The sequence below is a fragment of the Cyprinus carpio genome, chromosome A24, assembly GCF_018340385.1.
Source record: "Cyprinus carpio isolate SPL01 chromosome A24, ASM1834038v1, whole genome shotgun sequence".
Lineage (NCBI taxonomy): Eukaryota > Metazoa > Chordata > Actinopteri > Cypriniformes > Cyprinidae > Cyprinus > Cyprinus carpio.
In genome coordinates this window covers 3969333-3994027 of record NC_056595.1, presented here as the reverse complement: position 1 = coordinate 3994027, position 24695 = coordinate 3969333, and the positions used below count along the sequence as shown (strand labels likewise).

The window sequence follows — 24695 nt, the reverse complement described above, 5'->3', positions numbered from 1 at the left end:
ATACGTGTATCCAAATAGCAACAGGACATGGATTGCCTGAAGGTAGAGCTATGACACTCGGATCTGGAGGTAGCAATATGTTCAGCTTGAAATTCCTCTTTAGCATTGGCTAGTCTCTTGAAATGACATCTGAGGAAGTCCTTAACTCTCTGTGTATGCATGTCACTGAGAGATGATTTCCCAAACAATGTTAGCAATATTTGTATATTATTAAAAGGCTGTATAAAACACTATACAAAGCAATAATCAGGATTTTTTTTTTTTTTTTTTTTGGAGTGTTAATGTGCAGATGCTGAAGTGTTCTGAATGATTTTTGTTTTTGTTTTATTATGTTTTGGTTTTGGTCTCATTTAATTAAAAAAAAAATGTTTTTGTTTGTTTTGTATTATTTCCTGGACAAGGCATGTTGTGGGTGGTTGCAGACAATGCAGTTGCTGCTGTAAATTGTTGAGTGGTGTTTCTGTTTTGTGTTGGTTTTAGGTTTAGTTTCACTTTAGTTTGTTTGGTAACACTTTGCAATAAGGTTCATTAGTTAACTACTTTAGTTAACGTGAACTAAGCATGATGATTACTTCTACAGCATTTATTAATCTTAGTTAATGTTAATTTCAACATTTGCTAAAGCATTATTAAAATCAAAAGTTGTGCTTGTTAACATTAGTTAATGCACTGTGAATTAACTAACTATGAACAACATTATTTTCATTTACTAACATTAGCAAAGATGAATAAATACTGTAACAGATGTATTGTTCATTGTTTGTTCATGTTAGTTAATACATGAACTAACATTGACTAATGGAACCTTATTGTTATCGTTTGTTTTGGTTTTTGTTTGATTTTGTTGCTTGTACAAGGTGCTAGAGTGTTGTGGGTGGATGCAGAGTGTGCTAAATTGTTTTTAATTGTATTTATTTATTTATTTTTAATTTAGTTTAATTTCTCTTCATTTTGTTTTTATTTATTTATTTATTTTTGGCTTTTTTTTGGCAAGTACAAGATGCTAGAGGGTTGTAGGTGACTGCAGAGTGCTCCTATGTGGTTCTTAAAGTGTTCCCTTTATTTGCTAGGGCATTGTCAAGGTATTGTGTTTTGAATGGTTTTAAGTATGTTGGTGTGTTGATTCTAGGCTGTTCTGGGCGGTTGCTAGGTGGCTGCTAAGATGTTGTTGACATCTTAGATTGTTGCTTAGTGGCCGCATAACAAATGTCCTGAGTACAGGTTTGAGAATCATTATGATACAGTTATGACAATCTTAAGCGTCAGTTGCAAAGCTATCAGAAAATTACATCCCTGAAGGCTTAATTCTCTCTTCCAACAACACAAACCATGCTATTCTGCTTTCTCTGGTTATTATGCTCTCTGTTGTGCGCCAAAACCCTGTCATTACTCTTGGGTCAAATTATGAGGTAAGCCATATTTAACTTTGCACTGTCTCGTAATGTCTGCATAAATAATATTTTCCTCTCTAAATGAGGCACAATGGCTTCTCTCCATTAAATAAGAACAGAATTGGTCTCGTGCCTTTTTAAACTTTTCTCTCGCCAATAACTTTTTCTAATACAAATATTTTGCAGAATTACACTAGGTAGCCTTGTTGTTTAAACTACAGCAAAAATGTTACGTTAGAAGTCAACACATACCAAACCTCATTTTAAATACTGGGGTTTGGAGTCAGAGTTTATATTAAGAAAAACTAAACTCCGTTTGGGGCATATCCTTTATATTTTAGACATTTCAGTGTGGCCTGTGTTAAATAAGGCATTGTGGCACTATCGGCCTTTAGTTCTGAGATTGTCACGGGTGATGTGGAATGCTTACAGTGATTTTGCCAAAAAGGGCAAAGTAAGTTTAATGTAAACCAATCAGATCACTCAGATTTTAGGGTCAGTTAATGCGTAGGATTGGGGTTAGGGACAGGTTAGAACTGTTTAGACAGGTTAGGACAGGTTGACAGTTATGTTGTTCCAGGACCAACAAAAGATACATCCTTGGCGAACTCTCTGTTATGGGTGCAGAGAAGAGAATCTCAGCATGTAATTGAAAATTTCAAAGGAACTTTCTCTGAAGTAAATCAAGGCTTCACAGATAGTCACTTACTGCTGAAGAGGGCTGTTCACTTTCTCCACAAAAACATATGGTAGGAACAGAAATTGTCAGAAACATCATACACATTTAAACTGAAGGTGCATTTGCCAAGTGTAAACATATGATAATTTTTTAAAACAAACTGAATGATTATTATTGGTTAAATCACACTCATGTGTCTAAATCTAGTGTCTGTTTCTACAGGTCCTAAACTGAATTCGGGCCTGATGTATCCACCCTTAATGCCACTTGCAATCTTTTCTTTCAGTGGAAAAAAAGGTTTATTATTAAAATGACGAAGCTCCCTTTAATTTTTTTTTTTTTTAAGTAGGTTGATCATGAGCTGTCAAGATCTTTTGCAGTAAATAAATACTTAATACTAGTACTAATTAGCTGTTAAAAACTGGTCATGTCTTATTTAATCTACAACACCATAATTATGATTTATGTCTTTCATTTAATTATTATAGAATTGTGCAATGAATAATTATATATAATTTTTATATAATTGAAAAATAATTAAACTGATAATGTATAATGAATAAAATAATATATATATATATATATATATATATGTGTATATATATATATATAATATAGGCGTGCTTATAATTTTATTAATTGCTATGTTCTGTCGTGAATAAGATATTTAACATAAAATAGCATAAAAGATGTTTAGTCCTAAAGTGAAAATAGTAGCTGAATTTATAAAATTCCTCCAGTTCCTGCAGATTCTCTGGTTTTCCAGCAACTTTTGCGTATTTGAATCCTTTCCAGCAGTGACTGTATGATTTTGAGATGCATCTTTTCACACTGATAACAACAAGGGACTAATACAAAATCTATTACAAAAGGTTCAAAAACTCAGTGATGCTCGCGAAGGAAACACAATTAAGACAATTAAGAACCAAACACTTTTTGAATTAAAAGCTCAGGGAAAGCTGTACTTATTTTGTCTCCTGGGAAACATGTTTGTATCTTCTGTAGCTTCTGAAGGGCAGTACTACATGAAAAATATGATATTTAAACAATTACACATCTTCATCCTGTTCAAATGTTTTCACCCCCTGACCCTCTGAATGTTTGTTAAATTATTTAAAAAATGACGACCTTGCTCTTCATTGTTTTCCCACAATTTTTTTTACTGATTATATACTATTTTTAGTACTGTTATACTTCTTGTGTTGCCATGTTTGTCAAACCAAAAGGTCAAACCATATATTTTAGTTACCGCTTGGACTTTTGAATCCACTTTCATGGGCCAACCAATCCACATCCGATGAAGCTCTTGTCAAATAATCAATAACTCTTCCTCACAACTCCACTTTCTTCACTTCCTCAGTTTCTACCTATCTCTCTGTCTATCTCAGTTTGACTGTAATCACACTTTCCTGACCCAGTCTGCCTTTCTCTCTGCCAACCACATGGTTGAATAGAAGCCCACCTGTGTAAACATCTCTGCTATGGCCTCATGGACACATTCAGCCATTTTTGTTTTCTTGGGCACGTTGACTTGAGGAAGTTCAGCTTGACAGAGGGCTTTCCCTCCCTTTCCCCTGAGCAACATTTGTTTTGTACCTTTTCTACTTTCAAAATGTACTTGCCTCGTCAGCTTTTGTTACTTTGTGGTATTTATGGTCATTGTATACCACAAACGTTGACAGTCATTGGGCATAAGTATGATTTATATCTCAGTGCTGATTTAGCAGCAATTTTATAGTCAGATTTCTCTTTATGTTGGAGCCAGATTGGCTCAAGTCTACCTGAAACATCTACAGAAGTGCATATGTGGGTCCTTTCATCACATATCTCATCAATAAATGATGGATCCCTTCACGAGTTTAGAAGCCCTTCTGGAATTGGCTGATGATGAGAGACCGTGAATTCTTTTAATACCTGTAGAGTTGGATGTATCTGCGGGATGCAAGTCCAACTAATGCTTTGCTGACAAGTGCATCATCAAATCACACATGTGCCCAGCCGATCCCCCAAAGCTAGAGCGGTTTCCTTTCCATCATCGAACTGACTTGAAGTATGCAACGATATCAAATGATTTTTAGACAGTCATTAATCAAAAGCAGAGCTTCCTTATTCAGTGCTGCTATTACACTGATGCCTCTGCAGACAGCTGTCTTCCAGTCGTCTGTAAAGTCCGAGCCTCGTGCCAAGACACACATACAGTGGCTGGCTCAGACAGAATTATCCAGGTTCCTCCTTTGGTAGTGAGATGTGAGAAGCTGTGAAGCACTTGAATCAGGGCTCAAGCAGGAGTTCCCGATCGTACCTCACTCCCATCTGAGCCCAGCTAGGTCAACACAGCCGTCTCTGGGCTCTTTGTAATGTTGTTGGGTTTAGAACGGAAGGCCTAAGAAATGTGTGCGGTAAATTGGATGTTTCAGCAGTATGGCCCAACCTGGGGCTTTACTCCGACTAGAGCTGTATGTTGACTGTAGGCCTTTGGAGATGTAATAGGAAGTATCAGTTGTCATCACGGGATACAGTGCCTGTCTGTCCAGAAAACTCAGCCAGACCCATTTTAATACAAACTCAAGCTTTTTATTTGTGAGACTATGATAATTTAATATTTATAAAAAAAAATACAAATTTCCACTGGACAAATATTATATATATATATATATATATATATTATATTCTTTATGAACATGTATCAATCACACTTGCTTTGAATCGATAAAAAACACTTCCACTTTCCACTGGACAAATATGTAAATCTTCCTCACAGGGCTGGCAAGAGCTTTATTTCTTGGCTTTTTATTATTCCAGGCCGTTAGTCTTGCTAACATGACTAATGACACCAAACAAACATGTGTTCTCGATTTCTTATTGTTTTGCTCATAAGTCATGGCAAAGTTAAATACAGTACATAAATGTATCCATCAGATGAAGAATTTTGTTTTACAGCAAATTAAAATATTTTTATTGCTTTCATGGGACAGTGACAAGTATGATAAAGTGTGATTTAAATGTGCCTGAAGTTTCTCAAAATCATTTTTTGTTTGTTTCTTAAGTAAATATATCAAAATGTGTCAACGAATGTTTTGACTTATTGACTTTATAAAAATGTGAAGTGGTAGGTATACCACTTCTTTATACCTTAAATGCATATACATTTTAATATTTAAATCAAACAAATATTGAAAGTTTTGTAAAGTGTTCTGTATAATTATATTATGAATATCTTACATTTTTCATAGTTTTTTTTTTTTTTTTTTTAAGACAAGACAACAAAATACTTTTCTGCAAGTTGGTTATACTGTTTTTGATGAGCCAGAGAAAGGATATCAATAGTATTTTACATAATTTAATTCTAAACCACTATGTTAAATTGCTTAATATTTTTTCATAAATTCCAGCTTTTTAATCATTGTTATTTGAGTATTATTTTTTTATCATAGTGTTTATTTATATTTTGAATTACCTTTTTGTAATTTTTTTTTGTATATTTTCAGATTTCATTCTAATTTATTTATTATTTTGTATGCACATATATACATATAACTTATTTTTTTATTTCACCTTTAGTAGAATAGTTTTATTACTTCAACTTCTTTCGGTTAGCTACCAAGACAACATTTCTACAAGTTTTATTTCATCTTTATTTAAATCACTTTTTAAAAATCACTTTGAGATTTTTCTTTCTAGAATATTAAGACAGCTCAGAAGTTTTGACTTTATACCCCCCCCACCCCCCAAGAAAAATATATATAAGAGATAGATGCCACATGCCAAACTTCTTCTGCTGTAATGAGAAGCATTTCTAAAACTGCTGTGGAACAAAAGAAAACAATATAACCAGGGGTGCATATACGTTTTTCAGCCTGGTTCGTGTAAGAGAACCTGGAGATTTGGTTTGGTCCTCACACTGCACATAGTGTGACCGATTAAATATAACTATAAAAAATAAATTAATAATAGTGATAATATTATTGCACTTTATTGAGTTTGTTTTAAAAAAAAAAAAATAATAATAAACAAAATAACAAAGTGTGATAATACTATTATATTTTAAAATAAAAAGGGAGTATTAAATACAAATAAGGTTATTTTATATTGAACTTAAAAATAAAATGCTAATATTTACTTCTTTTTTATGAATTTTCTTAATTTTCAACCTCAGCAGGCTTTTATTTTGGCGGTTTGCTGGCAAGTAAGTATTTGCTCTTCCGGGTTTAGCACCAACTGAAGAGCGTCAGTGAATGAAATGTTTTACATTGTGCTTTGAAAACGGCAGTGGGTAGCCTAGATTTGTGCTTTCAATTTGAATAGAAATCTGATAAACTACAGTTTATTGATCTAAAATGGTAATTGTGCAATAATAGCTGTCAAACATGTCAGTACACAAATGTACGCATTTATTTATTTTGGTCATGCACCCTGTTAGGGTTAGGGTTAGGGTTATGAATGAATGAATGAATGAATGAAACAGATATTTCATGCATTTATAGCGCTCAATAATGGCCAATCCATCCCATATTGGGTAAAAAAGGGGAAAAAAATATTACCTTATTTGAAATAATGTGTTTAATAAATCACATTTTAAATCGCAAAAAAAAATAAAAAAAATGTGCTAAGCCATCAGAACTAAACCGAATGCAAAACTGTGGTTAAAAAACCAAGGTATGTTCTGAACCATGGGCTAACTGTATTGTTGCATCCCTAATAGACAGACAGACACCCCACATGTTGGCATTCATCAAACCCTGTAGTGTAAACTCCCACACAGATTAAATCATCATCTTAGTACAACTTTTTATATACATACACAGTTTATCTTCTTACCACCACACAAGCTTCTTGATGAGGCTAATATCCAGCGCATGTGACGTCAAAGCAGAGGAAATGAGCTAAAATCAAACGTGGAGACGTATGAGCTCGCAGGCCTGGAAAATTTCCCATTCACTTTCATCCAGAGGAGTGCGGTGAACACTTCCTCGTGACCTGAGCGTCGCAGTGTTTGTCAGACGTTCAGCCCGGAGATAATCATTAGATAGCCTAGAGATGCAATCAAAGCCAAGCGTCGCACACAGATGGAGAAATGAGCTTCACGAAGTGTCTGCTTCTAATTTAACCTCCATGAGAATCTGAGGATCATACTTATCAAGATAAAGAGACAAAGTGGTTGTGCTTTGGTTTTGTTTGGCACCCAAATGAAATCCAAATGTAGTTGGCCCAACACATGCCGCTTTTTCAGCACAATAAGGGCTGAACTGAATGTTCCAGCACCTCTGTTTTCAGAATCCCTAAACAGTATGACCACATACAATGCTGACAAGCTGCCTTCATGTATTTTTTATCATATCCATCTTTAAGGCTCAAAGGACGATGCAGATTAATCTTTTTATATAAGTTGCATTGATATCAAAAGAAAGTGAAAGCCAATCTGACACTTGAAAAATGAAAGCAAGAAATAGACTTGGACAGAAAAAACATGATGTTCTCAACATTTCGTTATCGTTTGATCAACAAAAATGGAGCCCCCCCCCCCCCACTAGGATGCATAAGCAACCAACTTTTGACACAAAAGAGGAACTTTGATGCTGATACCAATCCTGAACTGGACTCATACATCGGTGCCCAAACCTTGGAAACACCTGGCAGATCAAAATCTCAAGCATTTTGAACAGATGCATTCATGGCACATTGTATTCATACGGTTGCAATTAGATGTAACAGGAGCTTAAGTGGGCCATCTGTAAGAAATATAATGAGCCTGGTTTAGACAAGCGTTTGGATCAAATTCCAACTTGGATTACGGTGCAATCAGGGTTGTAAACTATTGAAAATGTGATTCATTGAATTCATTAGAGTGACACATTTGCACGGAGGGAAAAAGCGGACGGGAGGTCCCTTGAAATGCTACGAGACGGCCTTTTATCTGTTAATGTGATTTTGAATCGCAAATCTAGATGCTATCTGTGATCTTTAGTCCTGTCAGAATGTTCCTGCGAACTGATTTATGTAATATGGACGGAAATAAGAGCATTAAAAACAAAATCGAATCATGCATAACCACTTTAAGGGTATGATGTGGGTTTTAATGCAACCCTGTTTGAGTAAGCTTTGCATGTTATTCTCTTTAACTCACCAAAATTTGCCAGAACCTCGTACTAGTCTGATGAGTTTGATACTTAGAAAGAAAAGAATCTGTGTTCAGTACGGCTTCTCTGAAAACCAGCAGGACACATCTGGACTATATTAGGTTTTCGTTCCAATAATTGATGGTCTTAGGACTTTAGTAAAATAGGCTTTGGCTGTATACAATTTAGCGTGGCACTATAATAAAAACCAAACAAATCATTAAAAAAACAATTAAAAATCATAAAACCTAATAAGCAAACAAATCATTGACAAAACAATGAAATGGCATTAACGGCGCAGCTTGAATATTCGCAGCAGGAATTTTTCAGGGTCGAGTATTTTCCAGTGAACCTACAGCTGAAGCACTCTCAAAGAGCAAAGCACTAGACGCTCTTTGGGAAATAATGCAGTTGTTTTCCTGTCTTGGCGCAGAGCTCCCCGATGACGTAAACTGACCGTGGCGAGTTCATATATTAGCGAATACAGTGCATCGAAGTCCATGGAGAATTGTTGATTCTGTGAGAAATTCTTTAAGTGGTATTGTTTGATCTGCGAGTAGGGTTTTTTTATATACTTTAATTTGTGTAGAATAATGTGTTTGCATGTTTGGAAAAACGCTATGGGAACATAATCAGTCTGACGTCACTGACTGACCAGGAAGCTATAAAAGCACGTTCTAGAAAAGCGACTCTGGCAGGGATAGTTGCAAAGACGCAGCGTCGCGTGGGGAACATGTGGTTACCATACGTAACCTGATTGGACGTTCCCCTTCAGGGAACTCGAGCTGCGTACAAACAAGTTTCAGATTCCTTTATTTGAACCACAGTGGCTATATATTTTTTACCCATAAAGTATGGATTCTGTAGCTTTCGTAATGATGAATTTAAATGCTCAGTAATATATATGCTAGGGGGCCATATATAGTGATCGCACTGGACTATATCCCCGAAGTTCAGGAGGACTGATACAATAGGCTCTGCGGGATAACTGAGGGAACCTTCGGGACAATACCCCGTCGAGGGTATATTGCCGGGCGCCCAAAGGCCATAGGAAGGGGCCCACTGAGAGGGCATGAAGATATCTGTAGAGAGAGTATATATAATCGTAGATAGCGGCCCAGCAATAATATAAAGGAGGCTTACAAAGAGCCTTCTAGCACCACATAGGTACGTAATAAAACGTATCGGAGGCCTCAGCCTCAGTGTGCCACGGAGAGGAAACGTGTTCCCACTGATGGGTCAGCACGTGGTACCGCACATGGCCGCCACGTTTATGTAGTCAACCCTGGAGATTTTGAACTGGGTTTATCTCCGCACCAAGAAGTTTTTTTCAAGGCAACAGGTTTCCTCGAAGCTTTTTCTGTTTTTTTACGAGATGTGCTTCAAATAAATGTTTTTTCAGCCTTCTTGATAATAATCAGGAGCGAACAAAAACCATAAATACTAATAAAATCCTGGCGTAAGCATCAGAACTGTTTTTACAGCACATTCCCAGATAATAATCAGAAATGTTTGAGTCTTGAGCAGTCCATAATCTGCTTCACCAAATCAGTTTATATTCATATGCCCAGGAGAACTGCTTTCTGAACACAGATCATGTGACGCAGGCTCCTTGATATAAGAAGAGGACCACCGCTGTGTTGTCGGTGCGCACTAACACATGGTGACCTCTTAGGTCTGGGGAGGATCAGATGATCGAAACTAAATGCTAGTCAACTCTAGACAGGTGATATGACTGTCAGATGGGCGAACCACTCCACAGACCGCGTGGCTTCAGGGTGGCCACTCATGAGCCGCAACATATATTCAAATAAAAATCAGTTTATTTAAATTGTAATAATATTTCAGAATATTACTGTTTTCACTGTATTTTTTCATGAAATAAATGCAGCCTTGGTGAGGATAGACTTCTTTCAAAAACATTTTTAAAAAGTACATTTTCCCCCTCTAATAAATCATGAGCATAATAATTTTAGTAAGGCTTGCTAAGGTAATGAATACTATTAAGTGCACTATTAATGTTCTAAGCAATCAGATGTATAGTATCTGCATGGTGGATGATAATTCCATAATAAAATACTATAGATTTATTAGTGAAGTTGATACTAAAGCCAATCTAGTGACCACACTGTTTACTTATATACTGATCATCTTAATTAATCAAACTTTTCAGCAAACTTTCTCTGAATTTGACAATTGGTGTTTGAATTTCACTTGTTTCGTTCATCTCATGTATGATTTCTCGCTCGTCTGTCGACTTTAAAATGCCATTGGAGAGATGTAAAGTTTTGCTTATTGATCTGCCACCGACCTCGGTTAGACAATGCCATTGGAGAGATGTAAAGTTTATGAACTGTCTGTGGCCTGAACAACCAAAGACATTCACACTTGGCCAAGTCACATCTTGAATGCATCTCAAGTGATTGGATTGATATCGGTCTCAAATGCTTACTGTAAAGCATTAACACTCGGTCTTTTCGTGATCAAATAGCCAGTCTTTAAAATGCATGAAGTGACAGACTGAGACTTTTTTTTAATTTTTATTTTTTTATAATTTAGCCACCCTAGCAAGCACCTTGATCACCTTAGAAGCTGTTCTTTAACACCCTGGCAGTGTTTTGCCTTTAGTGTGGGTTGCCAGGGTCGCTTTCATCTGTTGCCAGGGTTGACAGCGCAGGCGGATCGGTGGTATAACTAATTGTTTCTCCATGTCCACTTCTGAAGCAAAGTTTCCGTACTGCACTCTCCACGTTAAACTCATACATTTGAACTAAATTTGAGCTGTCTTGCATTTGTTAGTCACGATCCGTCTGTGATAGATTGTCATTACAGTTGCATTGTTTTCAGAAGACAGCATGCAAAGTTTCATCTCAGTTCTAGATGCAGATGTCACTGCAGACTCAGTTTGGATTTCAATATTAAAAGCAAAATATATAAAAAAATAACAACCCTGAAAAAAAAAAAAAAAAAATATAAAAAAAAATAAAAATTTATTGCATAACTAAAAAAAAAAAAAAAAAAAAAAAAAAACATTTTAAGTAATAATATATTTTAAATTAAGTCTCTGTGTTAAGTGGATCCAGCTTAATTAACTGCAAAAAAACAAAAAACTAAAAAAAAGTCAATCCTGCCATACAAATATTCAAATTAACATTGTTGGAAAACACATTTTCTTTGTAATTCCTTGTTTTGAGTTTGTTTATTGCAATTATTAGATCATATCTCAAAATTCTGAATTCTTAATTCAGAATAGTCAGATAAAAAGTCACAATTAGTTTGTATATATATGAATATTGATACAATCCTTTCAAGCACTCTAATTGACGGTTTTTTAACCCCATGTGCCTGTAGTGTGGGTGGCCAGGGTCGCTTCCATGTATTTTAAGGCGGCGATCGTTGGTACAATATTTCAAACTGTTTTACTGCACTCTCCAAATCATAATGTAAAAATATAATGTTATATATAATGTGTGCATTGTTTTTCAGAAGGAGACAGCAGCATGCAAAGTTTCATCTCAGTTATAGATAGATATCACTAGACTAACATATTAAAAAGCAAATATATATAAAAAAAAAAAAAAAAAAAAACATTGTATATATATATATATATATATATATATATATATTATATTATGAATATTGATCATATCTCACACAATCAAATAATATTATAATACAACAAATAACAAATTTGATAAAATTTTAAAATTTAATTTATAATCTTTTAATGTTGATTTAATTAATTCATTTTGCAGTTGAGTTTATATCTTGTAATGCTGAGTTTATTTATTGCAATTCTGAGAAAAGAAAATTCAGAATTGAACGAAAAAAAGTCGCAATTCCCTTTTTTATTTTTTAATCCATTTCGGAAACAAGCTTCAATATATTTTAAATTGCAATATTTCACAATATTACTATTATTTGTAGTGTATCTTTGCTCACATAAATGCAGACTTAGTGGGATATCTAAGATATTTCTTTCTTAAACATAAAAAAAAAAAGTCAAACCTGGGAAAGAAATAAATCAATAACAATAAATGGTCATTTAAATTAAGCGTGTTTGTTAGTGTATCTTTGCTTAAATAAATGCAAACTTGGTGGGATACCAGGAATAACGTCTTTTAAAAAAAAAAAACATTTAAAAAATGGGAAATGTATATGATATATTGAATTCTGTTTTAAATGAAGTCTGCATGTTAGGTGCATCCAGCCAAATTACTTGCAAGAAAATAAAGCGAATATCAATACAATCCTGCCGCACAAGTACTCCAATTAGCATTACGTTACATAAATTCACTTTGTAATTCCTAGCCTGCATTAATCAACATAATACTCTGAATCCCACAACTCAAGCATGCGAACAGTATAGCATATATCACTAGTGCTTGACAACGTGACGCCTAATGACTCCGTGTAATAGCTCCTTCCTCCTTCGATCCATAGGCAGCAGCTGATTGCTTTAACTTTCTTGTCAGCTTGCGTACGCGCCGCATTGACTGTCATAAGACGGAAAGTGCAAGCGTAATAAATTCTGATGGACCAAAAATAACACATGTATGATGTTTAAATTAAAGCCATCGATCAACGTTTGAGCCTTATTATTTTTTTATTACTCCTACGCCACCACAGCTCTCCAACCGTCATCTCTTGAAGCGCAGAGCTGCGGGGGGAGGAGAGCCGAGCTCTTTGGATAAAAGAAGGCCTCGGAGGCAGCCATTAAACGTGAGAGAAACACAAAAAAACAGACCTTTTACAGCACGCAGACACAGTGATCTGGTTTGAAACCACACGGCAGGGGCAACAGGGCACACATATGCCAGGCACTCGCTGGCACATGCGTCTTTATTGCTCGACACAGTGAGAGTTTAACAGACGGTCACAGGCTTCGGGCTTCAGATTTGGTGTCCACATGTCTCACAAAACTTGAAATGGCTTTGTGGGTCTGCCAGTTTCGTTTGATTATTTGGTGCTGTCCACCAAAAGACGGAAGCCACTGTCAGATTTAATATTTAGTTATGATTAAGTTGCAAATTTATAAGCTCTTGCTACAAAGGCTGCTGATTTTGAGGTTTGTTTGAGGTTAAAGCCACTTTACAGTTCAGAGAAGCATAATTGTGTGCCTGTGGTTATAACAGAATTTTCATTACAGGAATGTAGAGTGACGGAAAAATCCTTGATAAATTGGGCCTGCTGTTGAACTGACTACTGTTGTGCTCAATAGAAGGAATAGTTCACATAAAAATGAAGTGTCTATTGTTTGCTGGGGCTGGGTTGACAATTTTAATGATCTCAGCATTGTGTCGACATCTGTGCTGTTTTAAGCTAATGTGATAAAAGAATTCATTAAACATTATTTGTTGTTTGCCTGCCATCCAATAATTGCAGTAAGATGTGTGCGTTCTTACTTTTGATGTAAAACAAAATCTAAGCTTCCGAATTCTGTCAATATTGTCATGATTTTAAAACAATAAATGCCCTTTTGTCACTCTTTAATGTGGTATGACAGATCGCTGTAGCTGCTTCAGTTCAAGCGGCACGTGAACCGATTTCTCTTCCTCTTTATTACTAGTTATAGCATGGCAAAAACCTGAATGAGCATCAGAAGGCGTTGAAAGAAACAGTACAACTTAATGAAAAGATTCACATTTCATCAATCAATCAGTGTTTCAACTGCGGAAAACAGCTTGTAAATAATAATAATATAATGTAATGTTACATTTAACTCAGTCAAAAAGGAAAAAAAAAATACTCTTGATAGAAGCATTTTGCTCCTGTAAATATATGCAGTATATTACATATTCATTATAGTTTCACTTAGCCTGTTTGTAATGTCTCGTTTAATGTTATGACAGACACCATTTAAATATTAATTTTCCTTGTTGATTATTTCATTAAATATAAAAAACTCCTATGTGCATTTCAGATGTTATACAACTCCGTCTTGATTGTTATATCTAACAATAAATATTAACTGAATGTAATAATTTGTTTGTTTCTAACCTTTAATGGTAATGTACCAACTGATAGGGTTTCCTGAACAGTTTGCTACTTTAGTTGAGAGGGTTTTACCCCCACAAAATTATTTTTTTTTTTTTCATTGAGAAAAATTGACCTGTAAGTACTGTACCTGATATATATGTGCAGATGAATCAACAATGAATCAAGAGCTTGTGAATCAGAATCTGATCAAATCTGTGTCAATACCCAATTCTCATTCTCACGTTCGCCTGTATGCTGTTATTTTTCTGTGGAACGCAAAGTGAGAAGTTTTGAATCTTTATGCATTTCTTTTCCATGCGACAATTCATAGTGGCCACATCCATCAAGCTCCAAAACAGAAATAAGCAGTCCTTATGACTTATGTAATAGCTTCCTGTGATCGAGAAATGCAGTGTTTAAAAGTATGAGGTCAGTATGATTTATTTATTTATTTATTTTTAAAAAGTTAATACTTTTATTCATCAAGGATGCATTCTTACAAGAGATAGTTCTTGAACATATTGAGTATTTTATTTCAATTTCAAGCTCAAAAGAATGCTGAAACAATGATGCACTAAAACATCCCAACCCAAAATTAAAAACAACCTAGCAACCTCCACAAAAACAAAAATAACAATTTACTTTTACATATGCATTTGAAGAGCTTGTTAGCAACTGCCTTTATTTTAAAAATCACAAGGGAGTTTTACATATGTATTTTATGATATAGAATAAAACATGAAAATATCTTGAGCTTGTGTGAAACAGGTCTTATTTCAGGCATTTAACCAAAAACTCATTGATTCAGGATCATGGAACCGGAACTCGCTTTCAGGTTTTGTCCAAAAGAAATTCGTCATCCCTGCAGCGCTCTATTCTTATCCATCAACACTTCTGAACTGGTCCTTCCTTCATCTGTCTGTGTGCTCTCGTAGAGTTAATGACACTGAAGGGTTTGAGCGCATGAAACTCTCTGATCTCTCTCTATTTGTTCTGACATGTCAATCCGCAGAGCTTCTGACGTCACTCAGGTCATCATATTCCTAGGCAAAGTCACACTGACCGAATAATTCATAAAGGATTAAACCATAAATTACCCAGCCTGCCTCCTCCAAATCTCTAAAGGGAGGATGTGGCAAGAAATCTCTCTCTCTCTCCCGCATTGAACACAGACGGCATCAGAAGAAAAGTTTCCAACCATTCGCCTTTGAGAACCATGACAGAATCACATCTGTTCATGAAATAATTTCAGCTTGTAATGTGTAAGCATGTTTGATTATGGAGCTGTTGAATTATTCCACATGTTTTGGGCTTGTTTACTGGGAATACGACTAGTTTGATTTCTTTGCCGGCTTTTGAGATTTATTATTAATTTTGAGCGCAGTGAATCAGTCAGTATTAAATGACTATTAACACATTCAGAAATTGTAATATTACATAAAGTCAGTTTACACACTGAAGCTGGGTCGGTAGCTACTGACAAACTGTAGCATAATAGCTAAACTACAGGTGAAATACTATTTGAAAAAGTAGTTAGCTACACTGCAGTATACTAACACAAAATAGCCATTTAAATATCTAATATTAGATATTGTTTAAAGAAGTTCTTTAAACTTGATAAAAATAAATAAAAATAAGAAAGTGTGTGACACACACACACACACACACACACACATACCCTAAACAATCATTTAGATAATTTAAAGTCATTATTGTGTTAAATGAGGAAAGTATTATGATATTACAAAAAGTAGATTTAGAAAGCAGTATTTTATACAATGCACCAAAATAAAAAATATAATAAAAAAAAGCACAACTTCATAAAAAAAACAGTCAAAAAGATGTGAAATAAAAAAAGCCCCCTCATAAAAAAAAAGATTCACACACGTAAGAAAAATAAAAATACTCTGTTATGTTGCCAAATGAACACGTAGATAAACCACTGAAGAAGACCAGGACCACAAAGGACGTTTTTGCATTTTAATTTCTTCTCCAGATGGTGAAAACTGTAAGTATACACAACATGCTCTTAGAAAAACTGAGCTTTAGACAGACGAAAATAAGGTCGTTCATCAACACTTTAAAATGCATTTCCCAACTAGACAATACAAAAAACATTACTTAAGATCCTTATAAACACATATAGTACTTACGGCATTGCCTTGACAGTGCTTTAGTGAGAATGGCGACAGATTGCTGACCGTACCATGCTGGATTTCGCCTGCTCTGATTACCATGAAACCGAAACCGGAAGTTAACGCGGCCGAGCGGAATCAAAATGTCCGCTAATATTTTTTAAATAAAACTTACAAATACACATGAAATACTTATAAGAAACTCTTAGAAATGCTTAATTTAAACATTTTAAACCATTTAACATATTTATTAAATTATTAACTGCCTTAAGGGCAACACAGCCTCCTGTAGTGAATCCATGCATTTTTGTAAGAAAAATATCCATATTCAAAACGTAATAATCGCTTTAATCTAGCTTGCGCTCACTGTTGTAAACTAAACAGTTTCGGGGGAATTATGTATGACATTTTATTACGTATCACTCCTTGACGATTCTGGCAGTGTTGCAATGCCTTATCCTGCTGGTAATGGACATCACTGACAGGGAACGCAGTGGCCGTGAATGGGTGCACTTGGTCTGCATCGATGTTCAGAAACCTGACAGCTGTCAGGAATTTTGCTATTGGGATAAAGGGGCCTAAAGTGTCCCAATAAAACATTGCTCACAGCATAACCGGCCTGTGTCCGCCCAACAGTGGATCCAGGTGCCACAGCCTCTTTTGGTAATCTGCATATCCGCACTCGGCCGTCGATGTGATGCTCCAGGAATCTTGGTTCGTCAGACCGGGCCACTTTCTTCCAATCATCCACGGCCCAGTCTCGATGATCTTGGGCCCATTTCATGCATTATTGGTGATGACATGCAGTTAGTATGGGGACCTGACTGGGACATCGACTAGCTGCGAAGGCCCATACGCAGAAGGCTGCGATTACCTTTGTGTGACACATTGCCATGGTCACCACTGTTGTAGCTGTTGGCAATTTGTTGCACTGTGATCCTTTCAGACCCCAACTAGCAATCCAAAGGTGACAGTGGCAAGGAACACAAACTCCATCAGGTGACAGAAATGGAGAAAAAAAAAGCCTTGGTAGAAAGCAGGCGCAGTCAGAGATCCAGTTTTCCTCTGGCTTAAGCGATTGAACATGGCGTGATTCATGATTCCTGCATCACAAGTCAGATTTGTAGACTGATATTCTCCAGCTCCTTCTGCTTTGAAGAGTGGGATACGTCATGCTGGCATTAGGTGGGAGAGAGCTGTAGTCTGTCCAGCAAGCTGAAGTATGAAAGTAGAGCTGCCATCTAACCAGTAGAAGACAGCTGGCTTATCAGTGGCCGCAAGCACGATGATGATGCATCTTGTTAAGAAGAAGAGAACCTGTCTAGTCGTTGAGATCTTTGATGATTTGTGCTAATAGGTCATCTATTTGTTGTGGCCTTTACTGATATTCAAGGGCCATGTTGTGGTTGATCCTGGTTCTAGGTCAACCATCTGGATATGGACCGGATATTACTGACTATGACAGTTTATGTTTGTATGTATATTATTATTATTATTAATATTTCATATTAATATTAATGTGATTAGTAGAATTGCTTTCTTTAGTTATTTGGATATGCACTTTATATGTTAGTTATGTATGTATGTTTATATTTATATATATATATATATATGTTCAAGTAAAACATGTTCAAAATTAAAAATAAAAAATAACAAATTTTCATTTTGATTTTATTTATAAAAATAATAATAATAAATAAAAAAAAAAAAACAATAACAATATTTGGCAACTACCTGAAATAATAATAATAATAATAATAATAATAATAATAATAATAATAATAATAACATTTTTTTTATTTAATTTAATTTTGTTTTATTTCAGGTGAAGTTTTTATTTCAAGTAACTTTTTTATGGTTTTAGTTTTAATTAATTATATTATTATTATTATTATTATTATTATTATTATTATTATTAATTATATAGTAGCTTGGGTGGTTTATGTGTTATTTTGACTGCTGATTTATTTAAAGATATAGAAAAAGAAAAGAAAAAAAAAAAAACCTCTGGGTATCACAAGTGACTCAGCAACTATATTTAACTATATTGTTATTTTATAACAAGTTTTAAATGTGAAAATTAGAAAACAAAATCTGATAATATTGCAGGTGGCAATATTTGCTAAGGTAGAACTGGTAGATTACAGGAGCTTCAAAACAAACTTCAAGAGACATGTCATCTGTCAGGAGCTAACAGGCCATAAAAGCAACTAACAAGCAACTAAAACATCTTAACATATATCCAAAAAAGTTCTTATACTCCTTAAAGCTGATCAATACATCAATACATTTTCATTGTTCATGAACAGCCATTCCAGCTGTAAAACACACATTCAAAGGTGTCAGATTCTTGCAGCTTATAGCTTGTTGAAAGTCTGTTTGGTTGTTTCTGTCATAGGTCATAGGGTCAACTTCATCAGTATGGGACTGTGGAGAACCCCTCTGTTCTGTCCTGAAAAAGAGTCATTACACCAGGTCCATTACTAAGCTGTTCCCTGGAAAACACATCATCATTATCTTCTCTTCTTTTTTGACTCTGTGCTTTCTCCATTATCTCTCCTCTATCCTCTATTAGCATTTCAGTTTCTCTCCAGTTGTAACAGAGACGTCTGTTTGAAGACTCTGTCTGATTTTTCGTGCCGCACATCATCCAAGCACCCCACAAAATAGCTCTGCTGCCATAAGTCTACTCCACCTTTTCTTCCTCACTTCACCTATTTGCATTTCAAAAGCACACAGTGGATATGTTGGATGATGCACACGCTGACTGATGTAGTTGCATGTATGGCTCAAGACTTCATGGCCAGGAGCCCAATGATTCAGCTTGATTTAACTGTTTCCATATTGCAGCTTGTGATAAAAAAAAAAAAAAAAAAAAAAGAGTAAAGCCTTTCTTAGAAACCAGAATTGAGCCTTTTGTGATGGATATGTTCAGACTGACTAAAGCATTATGCACACATGTTGGACTTTTACAGTGATTTCTGCCATCTGAGACTCAATTTGAGATTTGTTTTCAAAAGCAAAATTGGAGGTCTTGGATCGTTTTCTGTCAGTGTCCGAAATGTTTTGGCCACATTCCTGCAGTCTGACAATGTGATGCAGCAGGAGCCAATGGGAGCACAGCAGTTGATTACATAATCAGGTGTTTCTTCACCTAAAAGAGATTTCAGCTATTCCTTTTTGTTATATGAAGGTCACATTGAAACTTACTTTTTACTATAATTTTTTTTTTTTAAATGCCATTTACATTTAGATTTTACTACATTTTAGTGTGTGTGTGTGTGTGTCTGTGTATATACATACATTTTTTATTTATGTTTTGGTTGAAAGTGAAATACATACATACGAAAAATTATTATTTAATTGTATGCATTTTTTTAGGATACATTACATAGTCATCTGTGAAAGCCATGAGACAATAAATAAATAAATAAAATAAAAATAAACCACCACAGAATAGCATTAAGCACAGATTTGCAATGGTGGAAATGACACTGTGGTGGGATTTTTCATGATTTTCTGAAAAATTGCAAAAATGACAATTGTCCTGTAAATTATGTATGGTGTATCCACTAATAGACATTGCTAGTGGACAAAGAAAATAATTGCATGTGTGAGTTTTAAGACACCCAATCTTTGCAACTGCCACAGAAGTTAGTAAAAAAATTCAAAGCAAGCATGTATGACCATTGACATCCTGTAGTCTGTCATGAACTCTACCCAAGATCTCATTACTGGCATATTGAACAATCTGACAACTGACAATCATAATGGACATCATTTAGTGTACAGCCAGCTCAAGTGAAGAAAAGAAGGTTGGATGTAGAAAAAGAAAAGAGAGAAAGAGGAGACTGGATGAATGGCTATCTAATCAGAAGCCACATCCTTAACACTCACATTACCCATGAACCTAAGAGAGTCAGCATACGCGCCACGCATCCAAACTGCCTCTAAATAAAGCATGACATCGTGCAGAGCCCCTATCTCACAAAATCTGGAACTTTCCCCAGAAGAGTCAGAGAAGTACACAGAGTATTAAGGGAAACATTGGGGAGGAGAAAAGAAAAGAGTGAGGGAGAGAGAACACAAGTGTGTCATCCACGTCTGGTGGTCTGGACATCATCTTACATAACTGTCTGGCTTCAGCTCAGTGACATGAGAACCTATAGCGCTAATGACACTAATGCACTGTGACAGACTACATAGAGCCTTGGACTCTGGTGGGACCGATGCCGGACTTTGAGTGGCATTTGGAGTCTCATGAGCCAAACCAAGCAACAGAAAAAGATGCCAACTCCGGCACATCATCTGTTTTCATATACATTTCCTTTCATCTTTACCCACAAACAATGCGGTGGATTAAAGGAATAGTTCAGTCAAAAAAGAAACTTCCGTCTTCATGCTCTCACTCTTGTGTCGTTCCAAACCTGTATGACTTTGTTTTTTCCGTCGAGCACAAGACTGAAATTTGAGAATACCCTGGCAACTGTTTTTATTATAATGAAAATGAAATAGGACGGATACTGTCAAGCTGCAAACTGAAAAAAAGCACCACAACATTATCCATATAACTTGTGTACTTTATTCAAAGCATTTTGAAACCATGTGGTAGTTTCGGTCACAGGACAATATATTTTTATGTCAGTGATGTTCAAAAATCAGATTTTCCAGAATTAATGACATTTTTTTTGGTGATAATTTCCCATATAGTTACTGAATGGCTTGACAAGACTTTGCATATACAGTACAGTGGCATGCAAATGTTTGGGAACCCCTTGCAGAATCTGTGAAAATGTGAATAATTTTAACAAAATAAGAGGGATTTTTTATTTAGTACTTTTCAAAAATTCACAGAAAAAACTTTGGAAAGATGAGTAAAAGATGGCTTAAAATACTGCTCAAAAGTTTGGATTCAGTGATTTTTTTTGTAAAGTTTTTGTCTCTTATGATCACCAATGCTGCATTTGTTTGATACAGTAAAAAAAAAAAAAAACACCAAAAACCTAAAACCAGTGATATTTTGAAATATTATTACAATTTAAATTAACTGTTTCTATTTGAATGTATTTTAAAATGTATTTTATTCCTGTGATTAAAGCTGAATTTTCACACTTCAATGTCACATGATCCTTCAGAAATCATTCTAATATGCTAATTTGCTGAAAAACATTATTAAAGTCTTTATTGTCACGTTTGATCAAATAAATGCATCTTTACTGAATAAAAGTTTACATTGCTTGAACAGTAGTGTAATTTTGTACATTGTAGAAATGTGCCTAATATAATTATGGTGTATCAACAGCTTGGAAAGATATGTTTGTAAGAACAAACAAAATGATGACTGACACTACATCAGCCCACCCGAGACAATCCATTATCCTTTGTAAATCTTGAGCTGTTGTGTCTGTACAGCCTTGTTTTTCTTGGGAAAAACCAAAGATGTCTCAGTCTTTAAAAAAGTCCAAGGTAAGATGGCAAATTTGTGTGGTCTTTGTGAAGACAGTGAGTTAATAGCTTCAAGAAAAGAGTGTAAAAACCTGGCATGCATAATTGTCTCTGGCTCACATTCCTTTTTCTCCATTCCCAGGTTGCTCACAATGGCCTTATTTTGGAAATGGACCACCCAACATCAGGAAGGATAGCAGTGCCAGGTTTGTATAGAATTTGCTGTTGGTGAAGTGCAGAAAATTCTCAAAATTTTGATCATTTTTTAAGCATGTATTTCCAAGGTAAAACTAAAATGTGGTGTTCTTGCATATTAGAAACCAGGGTAAAAATTAATGGGGGCTTGTGGCAAAATGATGCCAAAATGAACAAAAATGCCCAACAAATTCAAGATAAAAGGTGGAAAAGAATGCACCAGCTTAATTAAAGGGGTCATATGATGCTTTTTTAAAGATCATTATTTTGTGTATTTGGTGTAACAGAATATGCTGACATGCTTTAATGTTCAAAAAACACATTATTTTTCAAATACTGTACATTATTTTAGGTCCTCTATGCCCTGCCTCTTTCAAACGTGTTGTTTTCTACAAAAATTCCCTCCTACTGACAAGCGCAGTCTGCTCTGATTGACTAACTGACCCAGTGCATTGTGATTGGCCAGACATCGCAAGCACTCGTCGGAAATGTAACGCCCCTTTCCATAATCGTGAGCAACTTTCAAAATAAATGTAAAGACATTAATTACCATCAGTTCAAGACTAAAATCCTAACAGATTCCAGTCACAAACACATCTACTAACCTAAATGCATCTACTTTCACACAACCCTCAATAGCAAATACTTAAACTAATAACAAAACACACACACCCACGCGTGCACACACACGACGATTTGAACATTCAATAGCAAATACTTAAACTAATAACAAAACATACTTACAGTAGCTGTTTCAGAAGCGCCAGATTGGTTATAGCAAAGTCAGAATTACCTCCTCTCCGTTCACGACGTTCACGTCGTCCATAAAATGCGATGCTTTTCTGTTGTAAGTAATCTTAAAGATTCCTAAATGCATCTACTGTCAGAAGGCCAAATAAAGTGCTTTTGCTTTCTCCTAGATACACACAGCATCTCCCTGACACAGCTGCTTCAACACTAACTGCAGTTACTGAAACCATGCCTTCTTTCTTTGCGTGAACATTTGGGCGGCATTACGCAAATATTTCCACATAGTGATGTAGAGATGTGGGGGCGTGTTAGAATGAGCCATTTTAGTGGGGCGTGGCCAGGGCCGTCGCTAGTGGGGTGAAAGGTGGTGACGATTATAGGGGCCCACGGCTGATTGGGGGCCCACGGCTGATTGGGGGGCCCCCGGCGATCTCAACCGTCTGGACGCTCAGGAAAGTTGACAGGCCACTGCTGCTTATCATTTTCACGTGGTTTTAAAACCTTGCCAATTTAAACATTCAAAATGAGTTTAAAAACCATCCAAACACAAGACGGCGGAAAAGCTGAAGTGAGTAGCTGGTTTCTCGCGCCTGTGTTCGGTGCGCACGCCGGAGAGCCGCGTCCTCACAGACAGCAACACTGAACCGAGCTACCCATTGTGAAGTTCTCCTCGAACTTCCTCCTGCACCTGAACGAACAAATACAAATCGCAGTTTAAACAAACAGAAAAGGATTGTGAAAGAGCCCAATTCAGCACCCGCGGTGTTCTGGTGTTCAGGGCTCACGCAGAGAGAGGCTTCTCAAAACGCTTGAAAACCGAATTTGCCTCTTTTTGCTCTTGTACATAAAGCATATGTCAAAATATCCATCTTAGAAAGTATGTTCGAAAAAACTGTTGGTTATGTCTTAAGTGAAAGTAAACAGTGGAGAAAAAAATCGGATGTGTAAGGAGCCCCTAAAGGTTCATTGTGGTGGAAAAAAATCAGAGTGTGTGAGGGTGGGAGAAAAAAAAAAAATTTTTTTTTATTTTTTTTGCGTTCTCTCGCAAAAAAAAAACTTTTGCGTTCCCCTCGGAAACTTTTGCGTTCTCTCGCAAAGATATTTGCGTTCCTTTTTTGCGTTGCTCGTCGCAAAGATATTTGCGCGCAAAGATAACTTTTGCATTCCCTCAAGAAACTGCATTCTCTCGCAAAGATATTTGGCGTTCCCCTCGCAAACGTTTTGCGTTCTCAGTCGCAAGATATTTGCGTTCCCTCGCAAAACTTTTGCGTTCTCTCGCAAAGATATTTGCGTTCCCTCGCAAAACTTTTGCGTTCTCTCGCAAAGATATTTGCGTTCCCTCGCACAAACTTTTGCGTTCTCTCGCAAAATTATTTGCGTTCCCTCGCAAAACTTTTGCGTTCTCTCGCAAAACCAGCTGAGTTCGGACAAACACTTCCTGTTTACTTTACAGCTGTTGGTTATGACTCCAGTGCGGCACATTTTTGTTCATTATGATTTTTTCTTCAAATACATTGCGAATATGGAAAATGGAACATTTGGATTTGTGATGAAAGAGAGCTGTACGTGGAGCCCAGTTTCGCTTTACATTAGGTTTGGGCTTGTTCAGACTATTCTGGGGCTTGTCTGCTTTCCTGTGCATAATAGGCTATATTTTATTATAAACTGTTTACCATATTTTGGTTTTAGCCTATATAGCCTACTGTCTTTGTCCAGCTTCCCTTAAGGATCCTTTCATATCCGATGGTTTTAAAGTGGGGGAGAAACTTTTTTTTTGCTTTACTGATAGCTATTAATAAGGTTAAATATTACAATTTTTATTAGCATTAATAGTATTTATTGAGGCCTCCGAAATTGGGCCTCCAATGTCACTGTTATAGTAGCTACATCCACATTAAGTGTTTTAGAATGTCCCAAAACCATGTCTTAAACTATAGGCAAAGCTGACTGTAGCCTATTTGAACTTGATCCCAAGTTTAAAATAAAACTCTTTCTTTCTGTGAGG

The 24695-nt window shown here is 35.8% G+C and overlaps 1 protein-coding gene across 1 annotated transcript in view; it reads left to right on the top strand.

Annotated features, from left to right (window-relative positions):
- Positions 1-24695, top strand: part of LOC122135317 (succinate--hydroxymethylglutarate CoA-transferase-like) — a 128538-nt gene that overhangs the window by 78657 nt on the left and 25186 nt on the right. Inside the window, exon 9 of the mRNA XM_042714058.1 lies at positions 21888-21951. Coding sequence (XP_042569992.1) covers positions 21888-21951 — 64 coding nt within the window. The remainder of the gene's footprint in view (positions 1-21887; positions 21952-24695) is intronic.